The 23269-nt window shown below is 50.2% G+C and overlaps 1 protein-coding gene across 1 annotated transcript in view; it reads right to left on the bottom strand.

Moving 5' to 3' along the window:
- Positions 1-23269, bottom strand: part of CDH23 (cadherin related 23) — a 190303-nt gene that overhangs the window by 153756 nt on the left and 13278 nt on the right. Inside the window, exon 3 of the mRNA XM_027893374.1 lies at positions 22193-22270. Within this exon, the coding sequence (XP_027749175.1) occupies positions 22193-22270 (78 nt within the window). The remainder of the gene's footprint in view (positions 1-22192; positions 22271-23269) is intronic.

Genomic DNA, 23269 nt, shown 5'->3' on the forward strand with positions numbered 1-23269 from the left:
CACATCAAAACACCCAAACACCCAGGAGAGTAAAACAAGAAAAGAAACACTTGTAAAAGGAGGAGTCTGGCTTTGTTAAGATATTCCCAGTGTGAAAAGGGTCCCCTCACTTAAAAAAACCCTCTTTAAAATAATTTCCTCTCCAAACTGCCTGGGAGCCTCATAATTACCAACAATGATCACAGACCCATTCATTTCATCCTAAAATTAATACATCATGTTCAGAATGATATCGCATTAATTTATCACAAGATTTATGAAACTTGTACTTTTTTTCTAATGAGTTTTATGCAAATTCTGCTCCATCCATTGTTTGCACCCTTTAAAAAAAAAAAAACTAAAAAAAAAAAAATGTTCCCCCTTGCAGAAGCTGCTCTGTCAAAAAGTCTCACTTTTATTGATATCTGTCCTTCTCTCCTCATCCCCACAACAGGATGGGGAAGGAGAAGAGCCGGTTCCAGCCTGGATATGATCCTATTCCCCAAGTAGAGCTTTGCAGGTGAGCCAACCGTTCAAGGCACTAAGTTTTCAACTAATTTTAAAGGAAATTAGCTGGTGGTTCGCTCACACCTTTGTCTGAGAAGGGTCAGAGAACAGGAGGAGTAGCAGGGAAGAGGGAAATTAAAGTGTTTACACTTTCTAGAGTGGATAGTCCATGCTTGGTAAACTCAGAGAATAAATGCAAAAGGTGGGAGGGAGGAATAAACACCAAGGGAAGGATAAGCACAGAGCATCCTGGAGTTATAAAGGGGAAATCGCACGAGATTAACTCAATATTTTATGGCAGAGTGTAAATTGAAGACTGGAATGCACAAGATGTCCAGGAAAGCACTCGGTGCCTTACAAATCCTGAAGCTTCCAAAAGACCAGGGCAATTCTCAGGAGCACAGGCAACACTACAAAAAGAGGGAGGACAATTTCCAATTCAACCAGGGCAGGAATATTATCTTCCTTTACAAGCACTGCCAACTGGAAATCAGACTGAGATCTACATCCATACCCACACAGTTCTGCCAGGGAAGGGGATTCTGGAAAAACCCTAAATATCAGGTGCAGCCTCCCTCCTTGGAGCTGCCCTCCCGTGACTACTGGCAACTGTTCATGAGGCACACGTAGAGAGGTGGGAGGAGGCAGGAGGGAGCAGAAAAGCAAAAGGACAACATAAATCTGGGGTTTGCTGTAACATCCCAGCAGCGAAATCTACTGAGGTGTTAAATAAAGGCAAAAAAGCCCCAACATTGCCTTGGGGCTCTCTTTAAAGGTGGTCTGGAAAACCTGTCAGCAAACCAGCCCTGGAATAGCAGCACTAACAGCATGAGATCCAAACCCCGGTTTTGGCAGCTCTGGGGAGCAGAGAGAAGGGTTCTCCCCACCTCTGAAGGCAAACCCATTCCCTCTGCTTGGCCAAAGACCCCCACGGGCTCTGCTCCACACACCTCCTGCCCGCCTCTGGAACGACCTCACACCCTCCCCACTAACTCCTCAAGGAAAACCTACCTAATGCAGCCTTGATTAACACTTCTGACACAAAGTTTAAACCCTAAATCCACAGAATATCCTTTTCTAATTAATTTTTGAATTCAGGAACAGCACAGAAAGTATAAGGAATATTTCCTGCCTTGTCCCCAGCTCACTCCAAAAAGAAAGAAGTTAATGTTTTACCTAACTAAAAGGAAACCCTGTCACAGGTCCCAGTGTGGAGGGAAACAACACTCAGCCTCCCTGGCAAGTTGGAGCCAAAGACGGGAGAAGGATCTGAACCACAGAAAACACGGCATTCCTACAAGTTTCATGAAAATTACAGATAAATTAAGGGAAGTCAAGCGTTCTTCCTCAGGGACACAACTCTTTTCCTTTAAAAGACATGGCTGAGAGCTGTCCCAGAATTCTGGAATAGTTTGGGTCGAAAGGGATCCTAACGACCGTCCCATTCCACCTCCTTCCAAGAGGGGTCCAGAGCACGTGGAAGACACAGAGTTACCACAGGTCCAGAGAGCACCAACCAGCTCTGCTGACTGAAACCAAATCCTAGCTCCAGGGATTAGTTTCTCCGTAGTGGATGCAGTAAACCAACAGGAGCTGCGCTGGGATCACACAGGTGGGGGTTACCTCTCCTCATCTTGGAAAAAACAGGGGTACACGCCCACTGCCATCTCCCCCCTCAGTACAAGAAAGCAGGAGGGCAGAGAGAACCAGAAGATGAAGGTGACCCCCAATCCTCAAGCTTTCTAGAAACACACCAGGGCAAAGAGAAGGAAAAAGCAGGACTCCAGAAATCTATTTAGTGAGGTGTTTTGCTACTTGGCATAAATAAATGATTTATGAGAGTAAGGTGACACACGCGGTATTTTGCATCTTAGCCAGACAAGGTAACATAGCTTTGTGTTAATTAGAAAAGAGAAGCTGTTCTGCAATTAATATGAGGTCAGAGATAAAGCTCATTAGGTTGCAGTGGCTGTGGACCAGGTCCCAGGACTGTCCTGGCACTGAGCAGGGTTGCAGGACACCCATAAGGTATAAGACACCCCCAGAACAGTAAGGCAGCAACGCTAATGGAGAATGGTTTGGGTTGGGAGGGACCTTTAAAGGCCATCTAATCCAACCTTCTACCACGGGCAGGGATATCTTCAACTAGACCAGGTTGCTCAGAGCCCCCCACTCAACCTGACCTTGAATGTTTCCAGGCATGAGGCCTCTTGCTCCAGTGCTTTACCACCCTCACTGTAAAATAAATTCTTCCTTACATCTAATCTAGATATAAACTCTTCTAGTTTATAACCTTGCCCTATCGCAACAGGCCCTGCTAAAAGTCACACACACATCATGCTGAAGTGCCTTCCTCCACCAGCAGCCCCGTCAAGCTTGAGGAGCTGATCAATATGAATGGGGAAAAGAAAAAAAAAAAACAAAACAACCACCCAAAAACAACAAAACAAACCCGTCAGCAAATTACACTTGCACAAGCAAAGCGCGAGTTGGATTCATTCACGTCTTGTTTGAAATCTCATCTGCGCCTCACAAAAGCTGAAGCATCCCCGAGGCTCTCAGTCTCACAGGGAATGCAAACCCTTCCGTGCTGCGCTTGCCTATGGCCCAGCTGCTCTGCTCTCTGAATGGTTCAGGGAAACAGATCCCAAATAGAGCCCAAATGTGACAGGGTGTTTTGCTCCAGAGCCTGCTTTGGTTCGTGCGAAGTCCCAAAGCCAAAGGAAACGGTGCCAGCGGTCAGGTTGTTGCCTGCAGACTTCAGATCCGTAATCAAATCGGCCTTGGACTGTCACCGTAACTCTCTGAGGTTTCAAAACATGTGCTGGGTGATGAATTCTGCCTTGTTATAATGAAGATGCAGCGCAATCCCTTCTTGATTTATCTCTCCGGAGCCAAGTTAGCACCTCTTGATCTCCAAGATACGGCTGCAGTAAAAGCAAGACTTACAGTAATGGGCCAGGAATCTGAAACCCAAGGCAGCCAATTTTTAGGAAAGGCTACATTTCCTGCTTCTCTCCCCCTCCCTGGATCGTAGAGCTGTGGAATGATTTGGGTTGGAAGAGACCTTACAGACTATTTAGTTCCAACGTCTCTGCCCATGGGCAGGGGCACCTCCCACTCTAGACCTGGTTGCTCCAAGCTTCATCCAGCCTGGCCTTGAACACTTCCAGGAATGGGGCAGCCACAACAAAAGCAAACAAAACCTTTAAGAGAACCAAGAGAAACAACCAACAAGCTTGGAAGTCTCTCCTCCAAGGGCGACAGCCAGAGAAACACAACACGTGTCAACTCATCAAGCCCTTCATCCATCGGTCCTGGCCTTGAAGCACAACCCAACCCCTCCAAGCACAGCCCAACTCCTTGGGGCCGGCAACGACTGTCACAACGTGGATGGAGCATTTCCTACCATGCCTCCTCCTCTTTCTCCCCCTCAAATGCCAAAGAGGAGGTGGGGAGAGACTTGGCAGGTGGTGCCTGGGTATCTGAGGCACGAGCTTATCTGCGTCCCCACAGTAAATTGCTTGTTGATAAATGAGGCTATTTAGGAGCAAGTGGTGCCAGCGTTGCTGTTATTAATGGCACCGACGTGGAGAGACATTTAAGAGCGGCCCCACGTTCCATTGTCCTCTCTCCCGTGAGTAATGGGGCACTTCAGCTACGGGGCTTCGAAACCAGCTCGGGCTGTTCAACAACAGAAACAAGACGGAGGGAAATGGATGGAACTCGCTGGGCTGATGACTCCAATATACTGATAAAGCCAAGCTCCTCTGGTAGGAGTTGGGCAAAGCTCCAGTCCTTAGATGAAATTAAACCAGACCCAGCGACCAAAGCTCTCCCACTCATCCCTGCAAGCTCCCACACACAGTGCCTCATTCTCTCAATCTACGGTCCTCTGCAGCAAACCCACCCAAATCAAAGGCAAAAGCCAAGCCACAAAAGCATAAACTGGAGGCAGCAGCGGCAGAGCTGTACTTGCAACACGTGGTACACCCTGGAGCACAGGGAGGGAGATATCTGTTGAAGTCTGGGAGGCTTTCACAGGGCCATTGCCTCACTTTGGACGTCACAGATGCCTAAGCGTGGCCAAGAGGACAATGAGCAAGAAATAAAGAGGCTGTTTACTGCAAGAGGAAACCTTGGAACAGAGCTCCGCAGAGCTCCAGGCTGGTGGGAGTGCAAGGCAGAGCGTGCAAGCACACAGCTGTAAACTTGTTTCTGAGTTAATATACCCACGAGTGTTTTTTCTTTTCCTATGAAAGCACACTCTTCTGCAAGCCAACATCTGGAGAGCTCTGTTACAGCTGGACCATCATCCCCAGTGACTAAAGCATTCAATTAATTTAGCCTTTCTCATTTGCCAGTTGTCTGCAAATAGGCTCGGATTTGCAGGAATTTATTTGTTATTTGAATATATTCGGTGAATGGTTTATTAAAAACATATTTCAGGCAAAGGATTCCTCATAAAGGCTCCTACAACTGTCGCTCTGAGTGTTGGCAACTGGCTGCTCACACCATGTAAATGGTCACTGCGGTCAGGTGGGAATGCCTTTGCATCTTGATGGAATGTAAACTACCTCCAGAAAGAGCTTTCCAAGGGTCTGAGGAAGCACCTGCACGAAAACAAATCCTCACACAAGCACACAGCAATCCAGCCTGCCTGAATTTCCTCAAAAAACCACAAACCAGCGCGCCCAGGAGTTGTCACAAAGGGAACAAGAGCAGAGCTGGACACCAGAATTAACTGACTTAATGCAAACCACCAGCAAAAACATCTCTCGGCCACCTCCACAGCACCTTGCAAGAATCCACGGGGCTCCTGATCCAGGATCCTACCTGCCCAGCTGCCTTTTGTCTCAAAACTCCAGGAAACACTCGCTGCAGGAATTTCAGCACAGCAGCAAGAGAAACAGGGTGAGGAAGGAAGCGGTGAAGGGCTCTTTCCAAGACTGATGTTCTCCCTCGGGCATGCAACAAGCCCAGGCTCCTCCTTGACAGTGTACAGCTGTAGGTTATACAGTACCTGTGACATGTCTGAAATAACAAATCCTGCTACAGGAACACTTCTGGTCTTCTACTAGACAGGACAAAGAGGAATGGCTTTAACCTGACAAAGGTTAGGAAGAAATTCTTCCCTGTGAGGGTGGGGAGGCCCTGGCACAGGTTACCCAGAGAAGCTGTGGTTGCCCCATCCCTGGAAGTGTCCAAGGCCAGGTTGGAAGGGGTTTGGAGCAACCTGGGATGGTGGAAAGTGTCCCTGCCCGTGGCAGGGGGGTGTGTTAGAATGAGATGAGCTTCAAGGTCCCTTCCCGCCAAAACCATTCCAGGATTCTACGGTTCCCTATGGCCAAGGTGACCTGTGACAAGTGGCCTTCCTGCAAGCTAGGTCAGAGCTGCAAGGGGTGGCTGAGCCCACAAACCCCCTCACCTGGTGTCCAGACCAGCCAGTGCTCAAAAAAAAACCTCCCTCAGTCACATGTAAAAACCAAATAAAACTTTATAATCCAGACTGAAAACAAAACTCCATGTGAAATCCCAGCTGCTGGGTTGTTTGAAGGCAAAAAGAAAGCAATCACTGAGGTTTCACAGACTGTTCTAAAAGTGGAAATCTGTGAAGAGAAAAGTGATCCAGTAAGTCACAGTTTGAGGCTTTTTTCTTTCAATTGCTCAGGGTAAAGACTTTCAAAGCTCCTCTTTCCCCCGAAGCCCTGATTGAGGGAGAAATGGGTATTGACCATCAAATTCAGCATCTCCCTTGCTACTTGGAAACATCAGAGACCCCTCTGCCCCCACAGCTGCATCATGTACTTTTTTTTCCCCAGCCCCTGCAGAGCACCAGCCTCCAACTTCTGCAAATCCAGCCCCTTCCCAGCATCTCAGAACGCTCCTGTCCACAGCCAGACGTTTGGCCCCACGGCTCTGCAGAAGGACCTCATGGATCCCCATAACTGCATCAAACCTGAGAGGATGAGCAATCCTGCAGCCCTGGGGACACGGCCCCAGAGGCTGGAAATCTCCACTGCATGAGACACAGCCGAAAAAAACCTAAAAAACAAACAAACAAACAAAAAAAACACCTCAAAGTAAACTCAATCCTCCAATCCAACCTTGCCACAGAGGCGTGCGAGAAATGAACCCCTTTGCCTGCTTCCCATTATAACACAGCTATTCTTCTTCTCTTCCTTCTTTGGTTATCCTTTATCCTAGCCCTTGTCCTTGGCAGGATGCAGAGAGCATCCTGGCCTAGGTAGCTCCCATAAATTCTTCAAATTTGGGCTGAGATTCTATCTGTGGTTATTAAAGAGTGCTAATAAACCTTATCAGGCACGAGCGAATGTAACAGGAATAAGGGAAGGATTTTCTGAGGTCTGGAAGTGTAAGAAATTCATAACTAACTTAATACCTGTTTCAATAAGAGATAACCATGGAAAATCTATTTTAAAACCGGTTTGACTCTTTCCATAAGAGGGAAAAAAAAAAAAAAAAAAAAAAAAAAGAGGAAGAAGAAGAAGAAATGACAGGACCAGAGGGAATGGCCTGAGGTTGCGTCAGGGGCAGGTTTAGGTTGGATATTATAACAAGGTTCTTCCCCCAGAGAGTGGTTGGGCACTGAACAGGCTCACTTCAAGGCTCCAGACTTCCTCACCCCCAGGCATTTTTAAGCAGTTGTGCAAACCATCTCCTTTTCTCTTCCATCCCTTGCCCATGACATAATCCCAGGCTCCTCAAGCTTTGGGATGCCTGTGCATGCTCTCAGCTGAGGATGTTGTAACCCCTCACAACCGTGGCCCCCAGGCTTCCTCCAGCCTCCCCAGCCCGCAGCGACAGCCCCCGACACGCCCGAGAAATGACTGATGAGCCGGCATGTTGTTTTTGAGCAGCTCACGTGCCTCCCCTGCACGCAGGATGACAGACCTTGGGAACCTGGGCATTAATCTGGAGATTTACAGTCAAATCTGTCACGGTTGGGGAAGCCTTTTCCCCCCTCCTCCCCAAGAACTCTGCCTGAAGGTCGCTTTTCCTGGGCAACAAGCTCAAAGAAACCTCCTCGGCCACCTTGGCCTCCTCTGCGCATGCAGAGCAAAGGTGAGAGGTCTGCAAAGCCCTCTCCTCTCCTTCCAGCCCTTCCTGTTCAAGGATCCACAGCCACCAGACGTTTGATGCATGAGGCGACATCTCCCCCGTGCACAAACGACACCATCCCGCAGCTCGTGGATGCTGCTGCTCGCTTTCATTTCACTGTCAGCACCACACTGTTGTTAGTCCTGCATCACGACTGGTACTGCAGCTCCTACAGGTGCCATCAAAATCAGGGTAAATAAAACCTGGGAAACACAACTTCACCCAGCGCTTGAACGAAATCCCACCACGTCTTTGTCATCCAAAGGTAGCGCAGCCACACTGCATAACTGCTTTAGGATGGGATTTTCCCCCCCTAAGGTTACCCAAATGTGCCTCTGGTGTTGAGAACACACCTGAAAACTGTGTCTTTTTGCTCAAAACAGGATCAATCAGTGGAATAAATGCCCCAGCTACTGATGACAGACATGGGAGGAGCTGGTGAGGAACAAGAAGCCCAGGCATCTTGTGGGTGCAGTGACTCCTGGAATAGGTAGAGGCAAAACACCTGCCAGGAGCTGAGTGGCAATTTCACAGATCAACAGCTCAAAAAAACAAACAAAAAAATCAAATAAATCTGCCCAAGCCAGGACTTAGCTGGGCAGCTGGATATGGACTGGCAGCAAAAACAACTCAGTGGGCTGCCAAAGTCCACCATTCATATAGATGAGAGCCAGGGCCACAAGCAATTCCCACCTGAGCCTCATGAGATGCCCCAAAGGTATGCTCTGGGTGAGATGCTTTCCGAGAGAGGCTCTTCCCTGCACATCACTTTTCTGGGCGAGTTTCTCTGGACACGCCCAAAAGCCACACTCTCTTCTCAAGGCCTCAGAGACACCCCAAACAGGAGGGAAAGATACCCTGGACAAGGCAGCAGCTCTTCTGTCCTCCTACAGTGGGTGTTCAGGTGGGCTGATGGTGCACGTGCTGCCTGCTGCTTTGCCAGCAGAACAGATCAATTCCGACAAGGAAGACTCCTGAGGTTTATAGCCAGGGCAAGGCGAATAAAACCAATGAATCATTTATTCAGTCAATTTTAGCTACCCCTAACAATGAGCTCTCTGACAGCAGACCACAAATTTCTCCAGTGTATTCTTATTTAAGGCAATAATCCCTGTGGATAATTCTTAGACTGCGGTTTGTTTAGAAAGCACGGACTATAAAGATGTTTCAGAGGGATATGATGATCGCTGTACCCTTTCTTCCCTTGCCTGAGCCGTCAGATCAACTTTACAGGCCAGACAGAGATAATTCCAAATCAGTACTGCTGGCAACATCCATGGAATGCTCCTGCCTGGAACCTGTGAGGGGAAAACAATCTGCAAAGCTCCAAGGTACCTGCTTACAAAAATTCATCCCACAAACCTGCCACGAAATCAAAGACCCACAGCAAAACGATACATCAGAGAGAGAGAGACTCCCTGAGTGAGTCAGAAGGACTGTGTGAACAGTGACAGACTAACTACTTCATCATTTGGTGCTCAGGGTGCTTTCCAGGCTGGCTTGTGTGGATAAAAGGCACGGAAGAGGGATAAAAGGTACATTAAGGGCTTTTGAAATTAATTTAGGCGTTTCAAGAGCAAACCTGCACTAGTACAACTTCCCCCTTCAGGACAACAGGCATCCTCTCTTTTTCCCCCCCCAGATTTTCCTTACACATCCTTCCAAGCTCTTTTTTCTTTTTTTTTTTTCTCCAGGCTGAGCTCCAGCAGTTCCCCCATGCTCTCCCAAGCAGCCAGTGGGTCTCCTGCCCACTTTCCCCCTGGCACCAGCCCACACTGCCAGCTGGGCCACGTCGGGATGCCGACTGCTCTCTGCCTCACCTGATCAGTCACTCGCCCGCTCATCCCTCTCGGGCTGGAGCAGCCAACACCTGTTCCTTTTCCCTGCCTTCCCAAAGCATTCCCACACCCCGAGGAAGGCAGGGGGGACCACACCCACACCCCCCACAGACAGAAGACACCCAGGTGACAAATCCATGAGAGAGAGCAGGGGGGAGCAGAGGGGAGGCAGATTTGCAGGCTCTGATCCCGGGCGACCGACCCCCTCCTCTCCCTCGTTATGGATGAGGTAAATTAGCTGTGACACTCATTAGCTGCAGCTCCTAATTAGTGAAAATTAATATTGGTTTTGATAGAAGTGTTGGCTGAAGCTCTCCCAGGCAAAGGCATTATTGACCTTGTTATCCCGTTTAATAACAAGTTACATCACAGAAACAACTTTTCGTGGAGCTGACGGATTGCAGCCACCTCCAACCCTCCACAGCTCCCTTCCCCTTCCCTGCTGCTCCGGGACACAGCCCCAGCCTCTGCCACAGCACCCTCAGCCCCCTGGGCACCTGCACCCAATCCCTGGCTGCATCCCAGCATCCCAAACCTCAAGTTCTCTCATTCGCAGCTGCATCCCAAACCTCCCCATCCCCAGCAGCAGCCATTTCCCATGATCATCCCTTTTTTCCCCACTGTTAAGGCAAAAACATTTTGGATCGTTTTCTCCCTTTTGGCCAGGCAATGGGAAATGGTGCAAACCTATACCCAGTGTTTAGGGCCATAATAATCTGTCTCTGGAGCAGTGCCAGCCATCCCTCCCTGCCCATGGATAGTGCTCCTTCCAGCTGGCCTTAGATGGCCCCTAGCCCCCCTGTGTCCCATTCCATTACCCCTCCCACTGTCACAAAAAACTCCAGACTCACCAAGGGAGTTGCCTGCCACCACCTCTACTCACAGTTCAAAAGAAGAAGTCAACAGGAATAGGTGCAATGCAATGGCAATTACCCTTTAATAAGGACAGAAACAGGAGCAGCGTTCCCTGACCCCAGGGATCTCTGCCCTTGGAGCCTGGGAATCCGAAGGTGGCAAAGTAACAGACACCACTAAACAAAAGGAAAACATTTGCTAGCAAAGCCATGCATAAAAAAACCCACCACACTCTATTATTCACACATTAATAACAATAAAGATGTCAAACTGCCAGATAAGAACTTAATCTCATTCAGAGCACAATTAAGGATGCCATTATCCAACCACCTGGGGCCACTTGCACGAGGCAGTGGGTTTCATGGATAACAGGGATGAGCCTATGCCTGGTGAAGCAGGTCCCCCAGCCACCCCTTGTCCCCACCCCACAGCACCCTCCAAGCCAGGGCACCACAATATTGATGTTCCATCTTGTTCAAAAGAGGCTGCATGCAGGACACAAAAGCATTCCTTCATTTCTGGGATCAACATCCCAGCGAAAATTGCCCCTCTGCTCGCCTGGATGGTACCACTGGATACAGGATACACAAAGGGCAAGGCCAAACCATCTGCAGTATTGCTGGTCCCTGGGGTGAGCTTAAATTTCTGGGGGACGGGGAATGCCACCACTGGAAAATAACTTCTCCAGCAGATTCCAGTTGATTTTACAGCAGGATGCCCACCAAGCACAGCAATTTTGGCTTTCCATATGAACTAACCAGCTTTCTGTGAACCCTTGAGCCTTTTCTCCCACTCTGCTGCTGCTGCTATTTAGGAAGCTGAAGCCAGAAAAGCCAGGAACTCACCGCTGAGTATAAAGACACAACCAGCAAAATCTGTCCCTTGAGGAAAAGGCACTGGAAGAGGAAAAACTTTTGAAGAAAGAAATCCTCCCTTGATGTCTGTAATGAAGATATCTCTGGCCATGTCAGCCCCAGCACTGCCCTGTGCTGCCCGAAGGATCAGTATTTTTAATTTAGCCATAAAGGACGAGGTTAAAAAAACCAGTCAAGGGCCAAGAGCTAGAAATTATTCTCCAGGCTATTAACTGTATTCAGGACTCTGCTACACACATCCCATAGAAGCCCCTCACAGGGTTTCTTTCTGCACAGCATAAGATATGGGGCTCTGTGCCATGGGATGGAGGTAAGACCCAGCAGAAAAGCAAGGCAGGAGAGAGAGAGTCCACATCCCTCACCGAGCAGGATCCCAAAAAGCTGCTCCCCAAGAACCAGAGGTGTTGCACCAAGGGCCACAAGAAAGCAAAAGGTTAAAACACTGGGAATAGAGACACGAAATGCCACGGGCAGCTACTGAATCGCTCATTCCAACAACTCCCGCGGTGTTTTTGAGTGAAACTGAAAGAACACAGATTTTTTTTTTTTAACAACAAAAAAAAAAAGGAAGGAAATCAGCAAATCGCATTTTAAATGCTCCCCCCTCCACACCTTGCAAGCCTGCTCTGCTTGCAAGAGACAGGATGTTGTCTCTTTCTTCCTCAAGGTGTGAAACAAGCAGCGTGCAAAGCAAAATAAAAGAAATACACCTCCAGCTTGCAACCTGGAATGCAAAACCAAGCTCCTGGCTTAAAACCCAGGGAGGCAGGAGCCTCCCCTCTCTCCTAGGAGGCACCTTTTCTACCCATCTCTGCCAAAAGCCGGCTGCAGAGCATCCCAGCACTTGGTGAGGCTCACTCTGCTGCCAGCACTGCGTAAGCCTGGAGGATCCTGCCAATTTTTACGGCTCCGTGAGATCACCCTGTTGCAGCACGATCATGCCAGCTTGGAATTCTTCTTCCCCTTGCCCTCTCCAAGAGAGGGCCTTAATTGTGACTGTTTCCCCCACCCCACTGAAGTATGAAGTGGCTTCTGCTCTCTGCAAGCTGTCCCTGCCCACCCCGCACCTGATGGCACTGCAACGATTTTTCCAAGAGAAAGAAGAACCTGCAAACCCAAGGAGATGTTATTTTCTCCACCCTCTATGCCCCTAGGAAAGCTGCCTCAGGGCTGGTGGGAGAGATGCTGAGGCATGATGGTGCCCTCTGTGTGGTCCCTTTGCTTCTTGCCTTACCAGCCCACTACACCCAGTTGGACATCCGTGCTCCTCTGCGAAGGAATGTTGTTGTTTTATCCGGCAAGGATGTGTTTCATTTGACACTGCTGTCATGTGGGAAAAGGTGCGTTTCCAGAGTCAAGGTTTTCCGCAGTGCTGCTACTTATTTTACAGTCTTCTGCCATATCTTATTTCTTCCCCTCTATTTCCCAAAATCATCAGGAACAACCATCAATCTCTGCCTGGGAGGACGCTCCTCGCTTCTCCTCACACCCCAAATTGTTAAGTCTCCCTTGGACTTTCCACATTTTAAAATCTTTTCCTCCCCCCCCCCTCTTATTTTCAAATTAACTGCTCGAAACCAACACAGCGGAGCAAGAAACGCCACTGCATCACCACTTATGAGAGGATATTACATTCCATAACACCAGCTCTCACCTCAAAGCTAATAATCAATTAGAAAGGAAAAAAGAAAGAGGCTTCTCCGCACTCAGGCACCGAATCACCCCCCTAATTGCACGCAGGCAGCGAGACAACCTCCGTGATACAATCCCAGAGCCTCGGCGGAGCAGGCACCTGACAAAGCCATGCAGATGAATGGAATAAAATTGAGTTACTAACCATTAAATGTCAAGTGTTTGAAATCTTTCCCCCTCGCGTACCGAGCAATATTAATAAATCTTTAGGAGAGGGAGCGCGCGGAGCTTTATTCACTGCTCTGACCACCCTGCAAACGGAGCAGATGTTTGCACTGAGTTGTCCAACAACGCTGTCTCCGGCTTTGCTTCCCTCCCCCCCCCCCCTTCCCCGAGTGTTTAATTCAAAAGCCATCAATGTACCGGAGCAGTTTGACAGGAGGAACCAATTTATTAACTCCCCCTGCCAATCAAGCACATTAAGCCATTCAGAGGCAGAAAAGGTGCATTAGCGCGGGCTGGAGATGAATCGGTTTCGAAGCCGGGAGATGGGGAGGGGATGGATTGGCGCCACAACACCGAGGGGGCCCGTGGTCCCCAAAATCACGGGAAACGTCACAAAAACAAGCCTGCCTGGAGGTGACCCCAAACAGTCAACACAGCAACATCTCCCACCACCCTGGCCCCAAGTAGAGGAGGCTCACGGTGATAAGGGCAGGTTTCCAGCCAGGCACTTCCCAACAGTGGGAGCGCCACAATCCCAGTGCCACAGCATCTATATGCATTTCCAGAAGGACTCTCTCTCTTCTACCTGCTGATTTCCATACTGGAATGTGGTGGTTTTCCATAATGGGGACCCGCTAAGTGAATTTTCACGTTTTAATTTCTTAGATAATTCTGACACGGGTGAAAAGAAGCTGGGCATTTTTCACCCTTTTTTGTTGTTGTTGTTTTTTCTTTGGGATTTTTGGCTTGCTTTACACCAGGTGGCAACAACCGCCAACCAATGGTGATGACAAATAGTTTCAGTTTTTTATTTCTTAAAGACAAGGGTTTCCACAGTGACCAATTACAGTAAACTTTATCTAAAAGGTTAATTTTGTACAAATCTGAAAACTGTGTAAAGAGAGTCACTAAGGGTATCATAGAATCATAAAATGGTCTGGGTTGAAAGGGAGCCCAAAGACCGTCTTGTTTCCACCTCCCTGCCATGGGATGGGATACCTTCCAGGGTTCCCAGGTTGCTCCAAGCCCTGTCCAGCCTGGCCTTGAACAATTGCAGGGATGGGGCAGCCACAGCTTCTCTGAGCAACCTGTGCCAGGGCCTGCCCATCCTCACAGGGAAGGATTTCTTCCCAGTATCCCATCTAACCCTGCCCATCCTATCACTCTAGTCCCTCTCCAGCTCTCTTGGAGCCCCGTTAGGCACTGGAAGGGGCTCTCAGGTCCCCCCAGAGCTTTCTCTTCTCTAAGTGAACACCCCAGCCTGGCTCCAGAGCAGAGGGGCTCCAGCCCTCCCACCACCTCACCCAGCTGCCCTGGGAGCTGGCTGTGTGCCTCCACAGCACTCCAGGGATAAACTGAGAACTGTGCAAGCAGTTGGATGCCAGCCCATCTCCAAACCATCTATCCCAGCACCTGTCACTCAGCACACCTCCCACCTCACCCAGCCCCGGGCTGGGTGGCAAAGCATGTCGAGCTCAGAGAGTGACGTGTGACGCTCCATCGCTCCCCTCCAGCCTGGCACCAGCTCCTCCTGAGCGCTGGGGAAGGCACAGGAATGGCCCTGCCTCCCCCTCCTCACATCCTCTTGCTTTGCTCCTCAGTGAAGGAAATTAGCCAGAGGGTGGTGGAGCAGATCCAGCTTGCAGACACCTCAGATGAACATGCTGTGTGCAAACACAGAGGTAGGGGGTAATGGAGTGTTGGGAGATTTTTTTTCCTTCTTTTTTTTTGGCTCACACAACCCAAATGTATCAAGTTTCTGATAAGCACATTTATCACTGTTTATCAGTGCTTGTTTTTAATGAGAGCCCATTGACAGACCCGAAGTGAAGTCACAGTTCAGCTTCTCCACCAAAAATAAAAATTCTGAGTGCATGCAAATGCAAGCATTTCCCTGCAGTACAGGGAAATACTCTTGGCTCACAATACATTCCCTTATAACATTAATACCTCCACAAAGATACATTATATAGAGTCTCCTAACTTGAATAAACACACATATATCCACTCATATATACTTTTCCCCCGCCCCTGTGTTTTTTGCCTTCCTATGCTTGTCTCACGTTGTTATCCCTGCTCTATACCAGGTCTGTCACCTGTGCCAACGCCTCCAATCAGCCAGGAAAAACACACAGTTTAAGAGAGCTAGGACGGTATCGACATCCAAGTCCGGGCATTCCAGAGGAACAAGGAATGGGGCACAGCCAGCAAGAAGCCAGCCCTCAAATGAAGCTCCTACAGACAACGCTGTGCAGATAATTAGCGCTGCTGAAGTCATCCCAGACATAAAAAAAAAAAAAAAAATCACCCCAGACCTCATTACCAAACTCACACATCTTTCTCTGTGTCTTTGGAAAGAGCTGAGACCCCGGGCTCAAAAGGTGGTGAGATCAAACCTTCAGCTGGTTTGATGAGGCAGTTGCCAGAAGCAAGGTTACCCTGGCATGTTAATGAATCCATATTGCAAAATACACTTTCTTCCTTCTCCCTCTCTCCCTCTTCCCCTTCTTAAACACAAGCATTAACGTTATTGCCTATTAGCAAAGCAGATATGAAAGCTTAAGTGATTGATGAAGTGATTAATTTAATGACGCAGGGTTAAGGGTTTGGGTGGGAGTGGGGCCTTTTTTTTTTTCTTTTTTTTTTTTCCCTTGAGTTTCCCCAATGTTGGGAATAACTAATTTTCTAGCCTTAAGTTTTCACTAAGGATGCTCTACTTTCTGCAGCTCAACAAGTAATTTCATCAATGGGCCTTCTAACGACAAGCCGTGGAAAAAAGGGCTTGAGTTCGGAAAGCTGAGATGCCCTTCTTAAGTTCTCCTCAAATACTGCTGTTCATTAGGGTCGTTCCCCCACTTAAAAACAAGGCTGCTCCTTCACAGAGCACTGGAGAATCCCGGAAATTCAGTTTTAAGCTGTAAACAGCCACTGGGTGATAACATCACTTTCCACCTATACTGAAGACAAAGGAGACAAGGTGACGTGCCCACAGCCTCCCCTTTCTGAAGGGGAGTCTCGGTGATGTCCAGAATAAAGCTTGTGAGGCAGGTTTCCTATTCAAAAACACGCAATCTCTCTGGCAGCCAGAGACTGATGCATTCCTCCGGAATGATCCTTCGTAAAAGGCCAAATCAATTCTGCCGGCTGCACACAGGCACACACCCCTCAGGGGTGATGAACAAGGACCTGCCACGCTGCCAGCCCACCCAGTAGGAAAAACAAGGGGTTTAGGGTCTCCTCCCTGTGCTTGCCAGCTCGCCTTCTCGCTGTCAGATGACAGAGAGCAGCTTTGTGGGGCTTCTACCATTATGAAAACCTTGCTCCCTTGTCAGTCCCCAAGCTCTGTAACCAGCCACAGACCAACTCCCACCACGCACTTTCCCACTTTTGCTCTGTGCTTGCCTTCCCGGTTGGGGATTATTTATCTGCAGCACTGTGGTTTCACCATCAGCTGGAGCTCACCCGAGGCAACACCACAGCAAAAAAGAGGGATAGCCTCCCTTGCCCCCCTTTCACGGAATGGTTGAGGTTGGAAGGGACCTTCGAGATGATCTAGTTCCAACCCCACTGCCATGGGCAGGGACACCTTTCACTATCCCAGGTTGCTCCAAGCCCCTTCCAGCCTGGTGCCTTGGACACTTCCAGGGATGGGGCAGCCATCACCTCCCAGGGCAGACTGTGCCAGCGCCTCAGCATCCACTGGATAATGAATTTTCTCCTAATATCCCATGTGATCCTGCCCTCTGCCAGCTTTAAGCCATTTCATCTTGTCCTGTCTCTCCAGACCCTTGTCCAAAGTCCCTTTCCCACCCTCTTGGAGCCCCTTTAGGCACTGGAAGGAGTCTCCTCCAGGTGAACACCCCTCAGCTCTCCCAGCTGGATCCAGAGCAGAGGGGCTCCAAACCTCGGAGCATCTCCATGGCCTCTTATGGACTCGCTCCAACAGCTCCACGTCCTTTCTGTGCTGAGAATGCCTCAGCTGGAGGCAGCTCTGCGGGGGGGGTCTCACCTGACCAGGGCAGAGGGGCAGAATCCCCCCCTCTCCTGCTGCCCACGCTGTGGGATCAGCCCAGGGCTCAGGAGGTTTTCGGGTCCCAGCACAGACGGCCAGAACGTGTCCACCTCTCACCCACCTCCACCCCCAAATCCTTCTCCTTGAACCATCTTGACTCTTTATAAGTCCAGCCCATCTAGTAGTAACCTCACCATCAGCTATACCTGAATGCTGGTCTAGCTGAAAATCAGCTTTGCAGACCAGATGAAAAACCCTTAAACAAACGGATCTCACCATGCAGCACTGGTGTTGCTGGGGTGGGAAAAGATCTCCTGGTTTTGAGCTCTCACCTTTGCACATTCCCACCCTGCCCTCCTGACATGGCATTAGCTTTCCTCTGCAGCGTTTCTGGAGCTGTTCCAGCAAATTAACACACACAGATACAGGGGTAGTTTTCCCACTACTAGCTCGGGGCAGTCCTGGCTGGAGCTGGTGAGGCTGGACGAGGGTTTAATCCACGGCACAGCGACCTTGGATGGAGCACCTCTAAAGGGAAAGCAGGGGCAGCACCGGTGCGAAGAGGGCACAGCCACTGCTTTCACACACATTACATCTTTACAATCAAGGAGGCTTTTCCAAGCCCTCCATCCCCTCTACCACCAGGGCCGCCACATCTTCCAAAAGCACGTTCCAACTCGCCAAATTTTGCCAAGAGCCGGCCTACCTTGTATTGTTCCCAGAAGCTGTTGTCCTACCCCGCGCTCCCGAGGTGCCATGTGCTCCTTTGCTCCCGGAGGCGTTAACCCCAAAGCTTTAAAGAACACCCTCTGAGCCCCACCTCCCTGCTACACAATTAGCACCTCATTAACATCATGCCCGGGGTACTTTCTGGTCCTACCTCTGCGGCTTTTAACCCCGTGGTGCACCGACGTTATTTTTTTTTTTCTCTTTTTAGCTTTAGTACTTAATTTTGAACAAGAAGGACACAAGAGCAGCAACAGCTCTCCCTCCCAGCAGCAAATCCCTGCAAGAGTGGGGGGAGGCCAGGGAAGGGAAAAGGGTCCCGTGGCTGGCACAGCCACGTGTTCAGATAGCCAGTCCATCAAAAGCCATCCCCCCAACAGATGGCCCCCAAGCCTCATGCATGGAGATCTGAGCTCTGAAAGGCTTTAATCGGCCCAGAAGGATGCAAGAGACCAGAGAGCCAGCCTTTTTTTTTTTTTTTTTTCCCCTTTTTCCTTCCCGTGATGCATAAGGCGAGTGCCAGGGAGGAGCCCAGATGCCTACAGCTGTGGGATCAAACAGGGTTAGCCCGTGCTCAATACCACGCAGATAACCATATCTTCAGCAGCAGCTTGAGTGGCCCAGCACCCCCGGGGACCTTCCCTGGGTGCCAAAGCATCTGGCTGGCTGTCCAGGACCAGAGCACTGCAGCAAAAGGATGTGCTGGAAGAGAGGATTGCTTTGGAAAGACACATACAGCGTGTGGAGGGTGGCAGCCTTCCCTGCCTGGAGAAGGAAAGCCTGTTCCTCGCCTCGGATGGGGAATCAAGTCAAGTCATCCACAAATATCAGAGGGATGTGCTGCCTCAGATCCACGTGAAGAGTCACCAGCCAGAACCCTGCCTGCTAAATACCACGTTCCTCTTTAGTTTTCTTGTGAAATAACTCTCCATCCCAGCAGGCATGAGGTGTCAAATGCCAGCCTAGACCCTTTGATCACCACCGGCCAACAAAGTACACCCACACCTCAGTGCTACTCCACTATCCCTGGCTCCTCAGCCTCGGGGGCACACTGAGAGCCACAACTTGCTGCGAAAAACCAGGACACAACTCCATGGGAAACGTCCAGTACGGCTCATTTTGAAGTTAAGTCTTAAAAAGAGCAAGGTTCAGCTCTGCCCTTCCAAATTTAGTGGAGAAATACCCAGAGCCACGGTGTTGCTCAGCTCAGCAAAAGCTGCACTTATAAGCAAAAAGGGGGCAGAAGCGACCCCTGAAATTCCCTGTCAGCCATCCATCCGCCTTGCTTTCCGAACACGGGGAACCCAGGGGATGGAGAGCACGGCCCGTGCCTCCTGGGAGAGGCACAGAGCCAGAGGGAAGGAAAAGGGGGCTCTGAGCAGCAAACGCAGCCCCGGTCACTGCACACTGTGCTGAGCCAGCACTGCCCGGGGCTGTCGCTCTCAGCAGCCCTGACTGTGGGACTTGCTGAGCTGGGGGTTCTCCTCGGCCCTGCACTGCCACGGGTTCACACATGGGACGAGATGCCGAGGGCTGAGCCTCCCACCAGTCACTGGAGGCGTCCCAGTGGCTCTCAGGAGAGCCATCAGCTGTGCACTCTGCTGCCCAGGAATCACTCAGGGAATCAAGCAGCAGCCTTGGAGAAGTCCCAGGAGAGCCCAGCCCTCCCACCTGGCCAGCTGTCAGCAGCTTCACCAGCATCTTTTCACGCTCACATTGCCCAGGGGATGCTCATCCCAGTGGGTTTCCCCATGTCATGCACCGCTCAGGCTTTACGGAGGACACCAGCCCTTCACAGAATCACAGAATGGTTTGGGTTGGAGGAGACGTTAAAGATCATCTCATTCCAACCCCCTGCCATAAACAGGGACATCTCCCACAGGTTCTTAGAGCCCCATCCAACCTGGCCTAAGATTCAGATTTACTTCTAGCTTTAAGCAAAGCATGTGTTACCAAGATCTGACGAGCAGGAGGGACACATTGTCCCCAGTCCACCCAGGTGACTGTGTCCCTGACATGACACAGGCCAAGTGCGTGTTATCACCTCAGGTGCAATGGTTAAAGCGTTTCCCACTCTTTTAAGACAACATTATTCCGGTGATGCCAAAATGTTATCGCTGGGATGAAGGGAAAGTGGAATTGCACTCGTCTGAATGGCCTCTTTTGTCATGCATTTTGCAAGGCGTTGAGGCATGAAAGCTTTCAGAGAAACTCGGGTGAATCCAAGCTAGGTGGTTATAAGGCTAGTTACAGACCTGACATGATGGATCATCTTCATTTTCCCACTCCTATCCCGCTCGCAGCAAATCCATTTGCTGGGCAATTAGACTCCAGTCATTACATTATGCTAAGAAGACGTTCCTTTGGCAGCAGGAGGGACCCCAACCAAGAGAAGCCCAGAGTGCTGCCTGCCCATCCCCACCTGCTGACAAATCCAGGGGTGCAGGCAACCCCAGTGGTGGCAACGCCCTCCCAGCTCACATCACACCTCACCAGGGCCCTCCAGCAGCTCACCTGGCATCCAACAGCCCTCCAAAGGGTTTGGGATTAAATAAAATGGCCCTTAGAATGATTTTGCTTAAGGCAATGAGCAGCACAATAAAGATGGACAGTCCCTCTCCCTCAAACTCTTCCTCCAAGGGCCGTTGACCCCGGTACTCCCACTTTCTGAGTAGAACACACGGCAACACGGCTGCTGGCAGCTGGCCTGGGCTCTCTCAGGGCCTCCTCTTGCCCATGCCATCACAGCCTGACCAGTCATCATCCCTCCTCCTCATCCTCCTCTCCGGGCATCTCCCCCCATCTCCTGCAATTCCCTCCCAGGCACCTTTGCCTTCCAGGAGCTCACGTCTCCGATTCCCTCCACACGTGTGTGTGTGTGTGTGTGTGTTCCCATTACTTCTGGGTGAAATAACTGACTAGAGGGTCAGTCCACCTGAAAATTGCTCTCCCCAGACCTAAATGAAACAGATGGGCATTGATGATGTTTTGGGAGAAATTAATCAGCCTGGACCGGCGGCAGCGCCAGCAGCTCCCTCGGCCCAATCTCGCCTAATGAATTCCGAGCTCTCTGTCTTAATAGCTCCTGACAAGACTAATTTACTCTTGTAAGTGATTAGAGGGGGAATGATCTCTTAATTGTTGCTTAAGATCCCTTTCGGCACAGCAGGCAGCGAGCAGGGAGCTGCTGGGTTGGGCGTGAGGCAGGGCTGAGCCCGGGGATGCAGTGGGGAGGGACAGCACAGGGGATGGGCACTTGAACAGACCTCAAAAAAAAAGAGGCACCTTTGTTTTTTCTAGGGAACAGGTGCCACTCACACTCAAGATCCAAGAAAGGTGTTTCCAGACAAGGCCTATCTTTTTTTTTATAAGTTAATAAGCCTTAACTCAGAAAACACCTACCCACAGCAGGACACACAGAAACACCACTTGTCAACTCTTTCCAGGCTGACATTTCTCTCCAGTGCATCTGGAAACAAAATCCCAGGGCGCCAACCTTCTTAAGAGTCAATTATATATATCCAGTGTAACACAAGGTTTAAAAAAAAAAAAAAAAAATTCAACCCCCAAAGTAATTCCAAAAGCAATTTGACTTGCACGAGGTCTCACTGGAAAGCAGACTGTCAGAAATCTTCCCCTATTTTCTGACAAAATAGAAGTTCAGTCCAATTCCCATAAGGCATTTCAAGCTCAAGTACCTGGAGAGCAAGGTCTTCTGTGAGGAAGTGTTTCCATTAAGCTGTTCCCAACCAGCCCTCCCTCCTTCTCCCTTTCCAGGACTTCTCCCGAGGATGCATCTCTGTGCAGAGCTACCACCCAGGAGCCTCCACCACCTATCCAAACTTGCTACCAAGATTCCATGTCTTGCCTGCTTGCTCTGAATGCCACCCTAAATGCCACTCAGCAGGACACTGTGGGTTGCAAATATGCAACCAAGGGGACCCCAAGACGGGGCAGAAGGCTCAGCTGGAAGCCCTGGTTGAGCTGAGCAGTCACTAGAGGGGACCTCTCCCGTTATCTTCCAACCCTCAGGAGCTCTGGGGATGACGTGGGTGCCGCAAGAGCCCTTTTTTGGGAGGGTGCTGCTCGGGCTGCACGGCTGGAGGCAGCAGCAGATGCGAGAAGGGGCCTCCACAGCCTCCATCCCAGCCACCCTCCACTCCCAATCGATTCCTCCCACATTAGAAGCCAGTCACGAGCCCTGATTGAAGACCACAAGTTTAATGGACTGAGAGCCTGGAAAGGTGCCAAGAGTGGCCGGGTCGATTTCTGCATTTACTAAAAACCAATCCCCAGCTAAAGAAAGAAAGAAAAGCTACATCTGTCAATCAAAACAAAAGCGTTCCTTCAATGCTTTTCCATGGGAGGGGATGGCAGCAGCAGACACCCCACCCCCCCACCCACGGGCACATCCTACTTACCCACAGGTGTGTCCTCATTGATCAGCAGGTAGGTGTCAAAGAAGTAGTTGATGAAGTATGGCAGCCGATTGCCCTGACCTGGGGAGAGGACAAAAAGCAAGGAGTTATTTCCCTGGCATGGGCCAGCACGGCTGGGAGAGGCTCGGGAATGCTCGCAGGGGACCAGGCTCATGATGGTGTGGGGTAACCCTGAGATGGGGGACAGCAGGACAGAGAACACCATGAGGTCCCCCAGAGAAGCTGGCTGGGGAGTCACTTCCCTCTGCAGGCCTTCCTGGGTTCGGTATTTTCCTCTGCAGGGTGGAGGCAGAGGGGAAGGGGGGAAGCCGGCAGCTCAGGGACCAGGACCATCAATTATTGTTTTACTGCCTGATTAATGCCTTTGAGAGCCTTTCACCCCGTCAGCCACCCCAGCAAACCCCCCGCACCTTCCCTCTCCCATCACCCTTCCCTCTAATTGCCTCCTTTCACCTTTAATAACCAGGCTCACTTCTTTCCACTTGCTTTTCGTGGAGCTGGAAGCTCCGAGCCTGCCCCCGGACCGCAGCCTCATTAGGTGACAGAGTCAGGTGCAGAGCACGTAGGAGAACGACAACTGTAGCCTGTGAGGCAGGGGAAGACTCAACCAGGAAAGATGGGATGCAGGGAAAAAGGAGGCAGGAGAGAAACAATGATTTTCCAAGAAGGTTTGGCTGAGTGCACTCAGCATTCCCACTTTCAGAAACAAGGACAAGACCAAGTTTCCAGCATCTGCTTTGCCTGCCCAAGCTCCCAATGGAGGGAGATGCTCCAGGAGACCTTTCAAACGCAGGTCCCAGGTGTGCATCCAAGCAAACCTGCTCGGGGGGACACGGGCACAGGATGGGGGAGCAGCCCAAGCTCCTCCAGGGCTCCCCCCGTAACAAGGCAAGGATTTTCAGCGCTGCCCTCTTTCCCAAGGCACCAGGTTGGTTAAACACCTTGAGAGGTGGGAAAGCACTGGAGGCAGTGCTGTTGCAAAGGCACATTTAAATCCCAGCCTCTGGAGTTAAGTATCTGGAAAGAAAATGAGAAGCACCCTGACGAAGTGGGTTATTT

This window comes from Empidonax traillii, unplaced genomic scaffold (assembly GCF_003031625.1).
Source record: "Empidonax traillii isolate 1590-97213 ecotype Southwest subspecies unplaced genomic scaffold, ASM303162v1 scaffold387:size635111, whole genome shotgun sequence".
Lineage (NCBI taxonomy): Eukaryota > Metazoa > Chordata > Aves > Passeriformes > Tyrannidae > Empidonax > Empidonax traillii.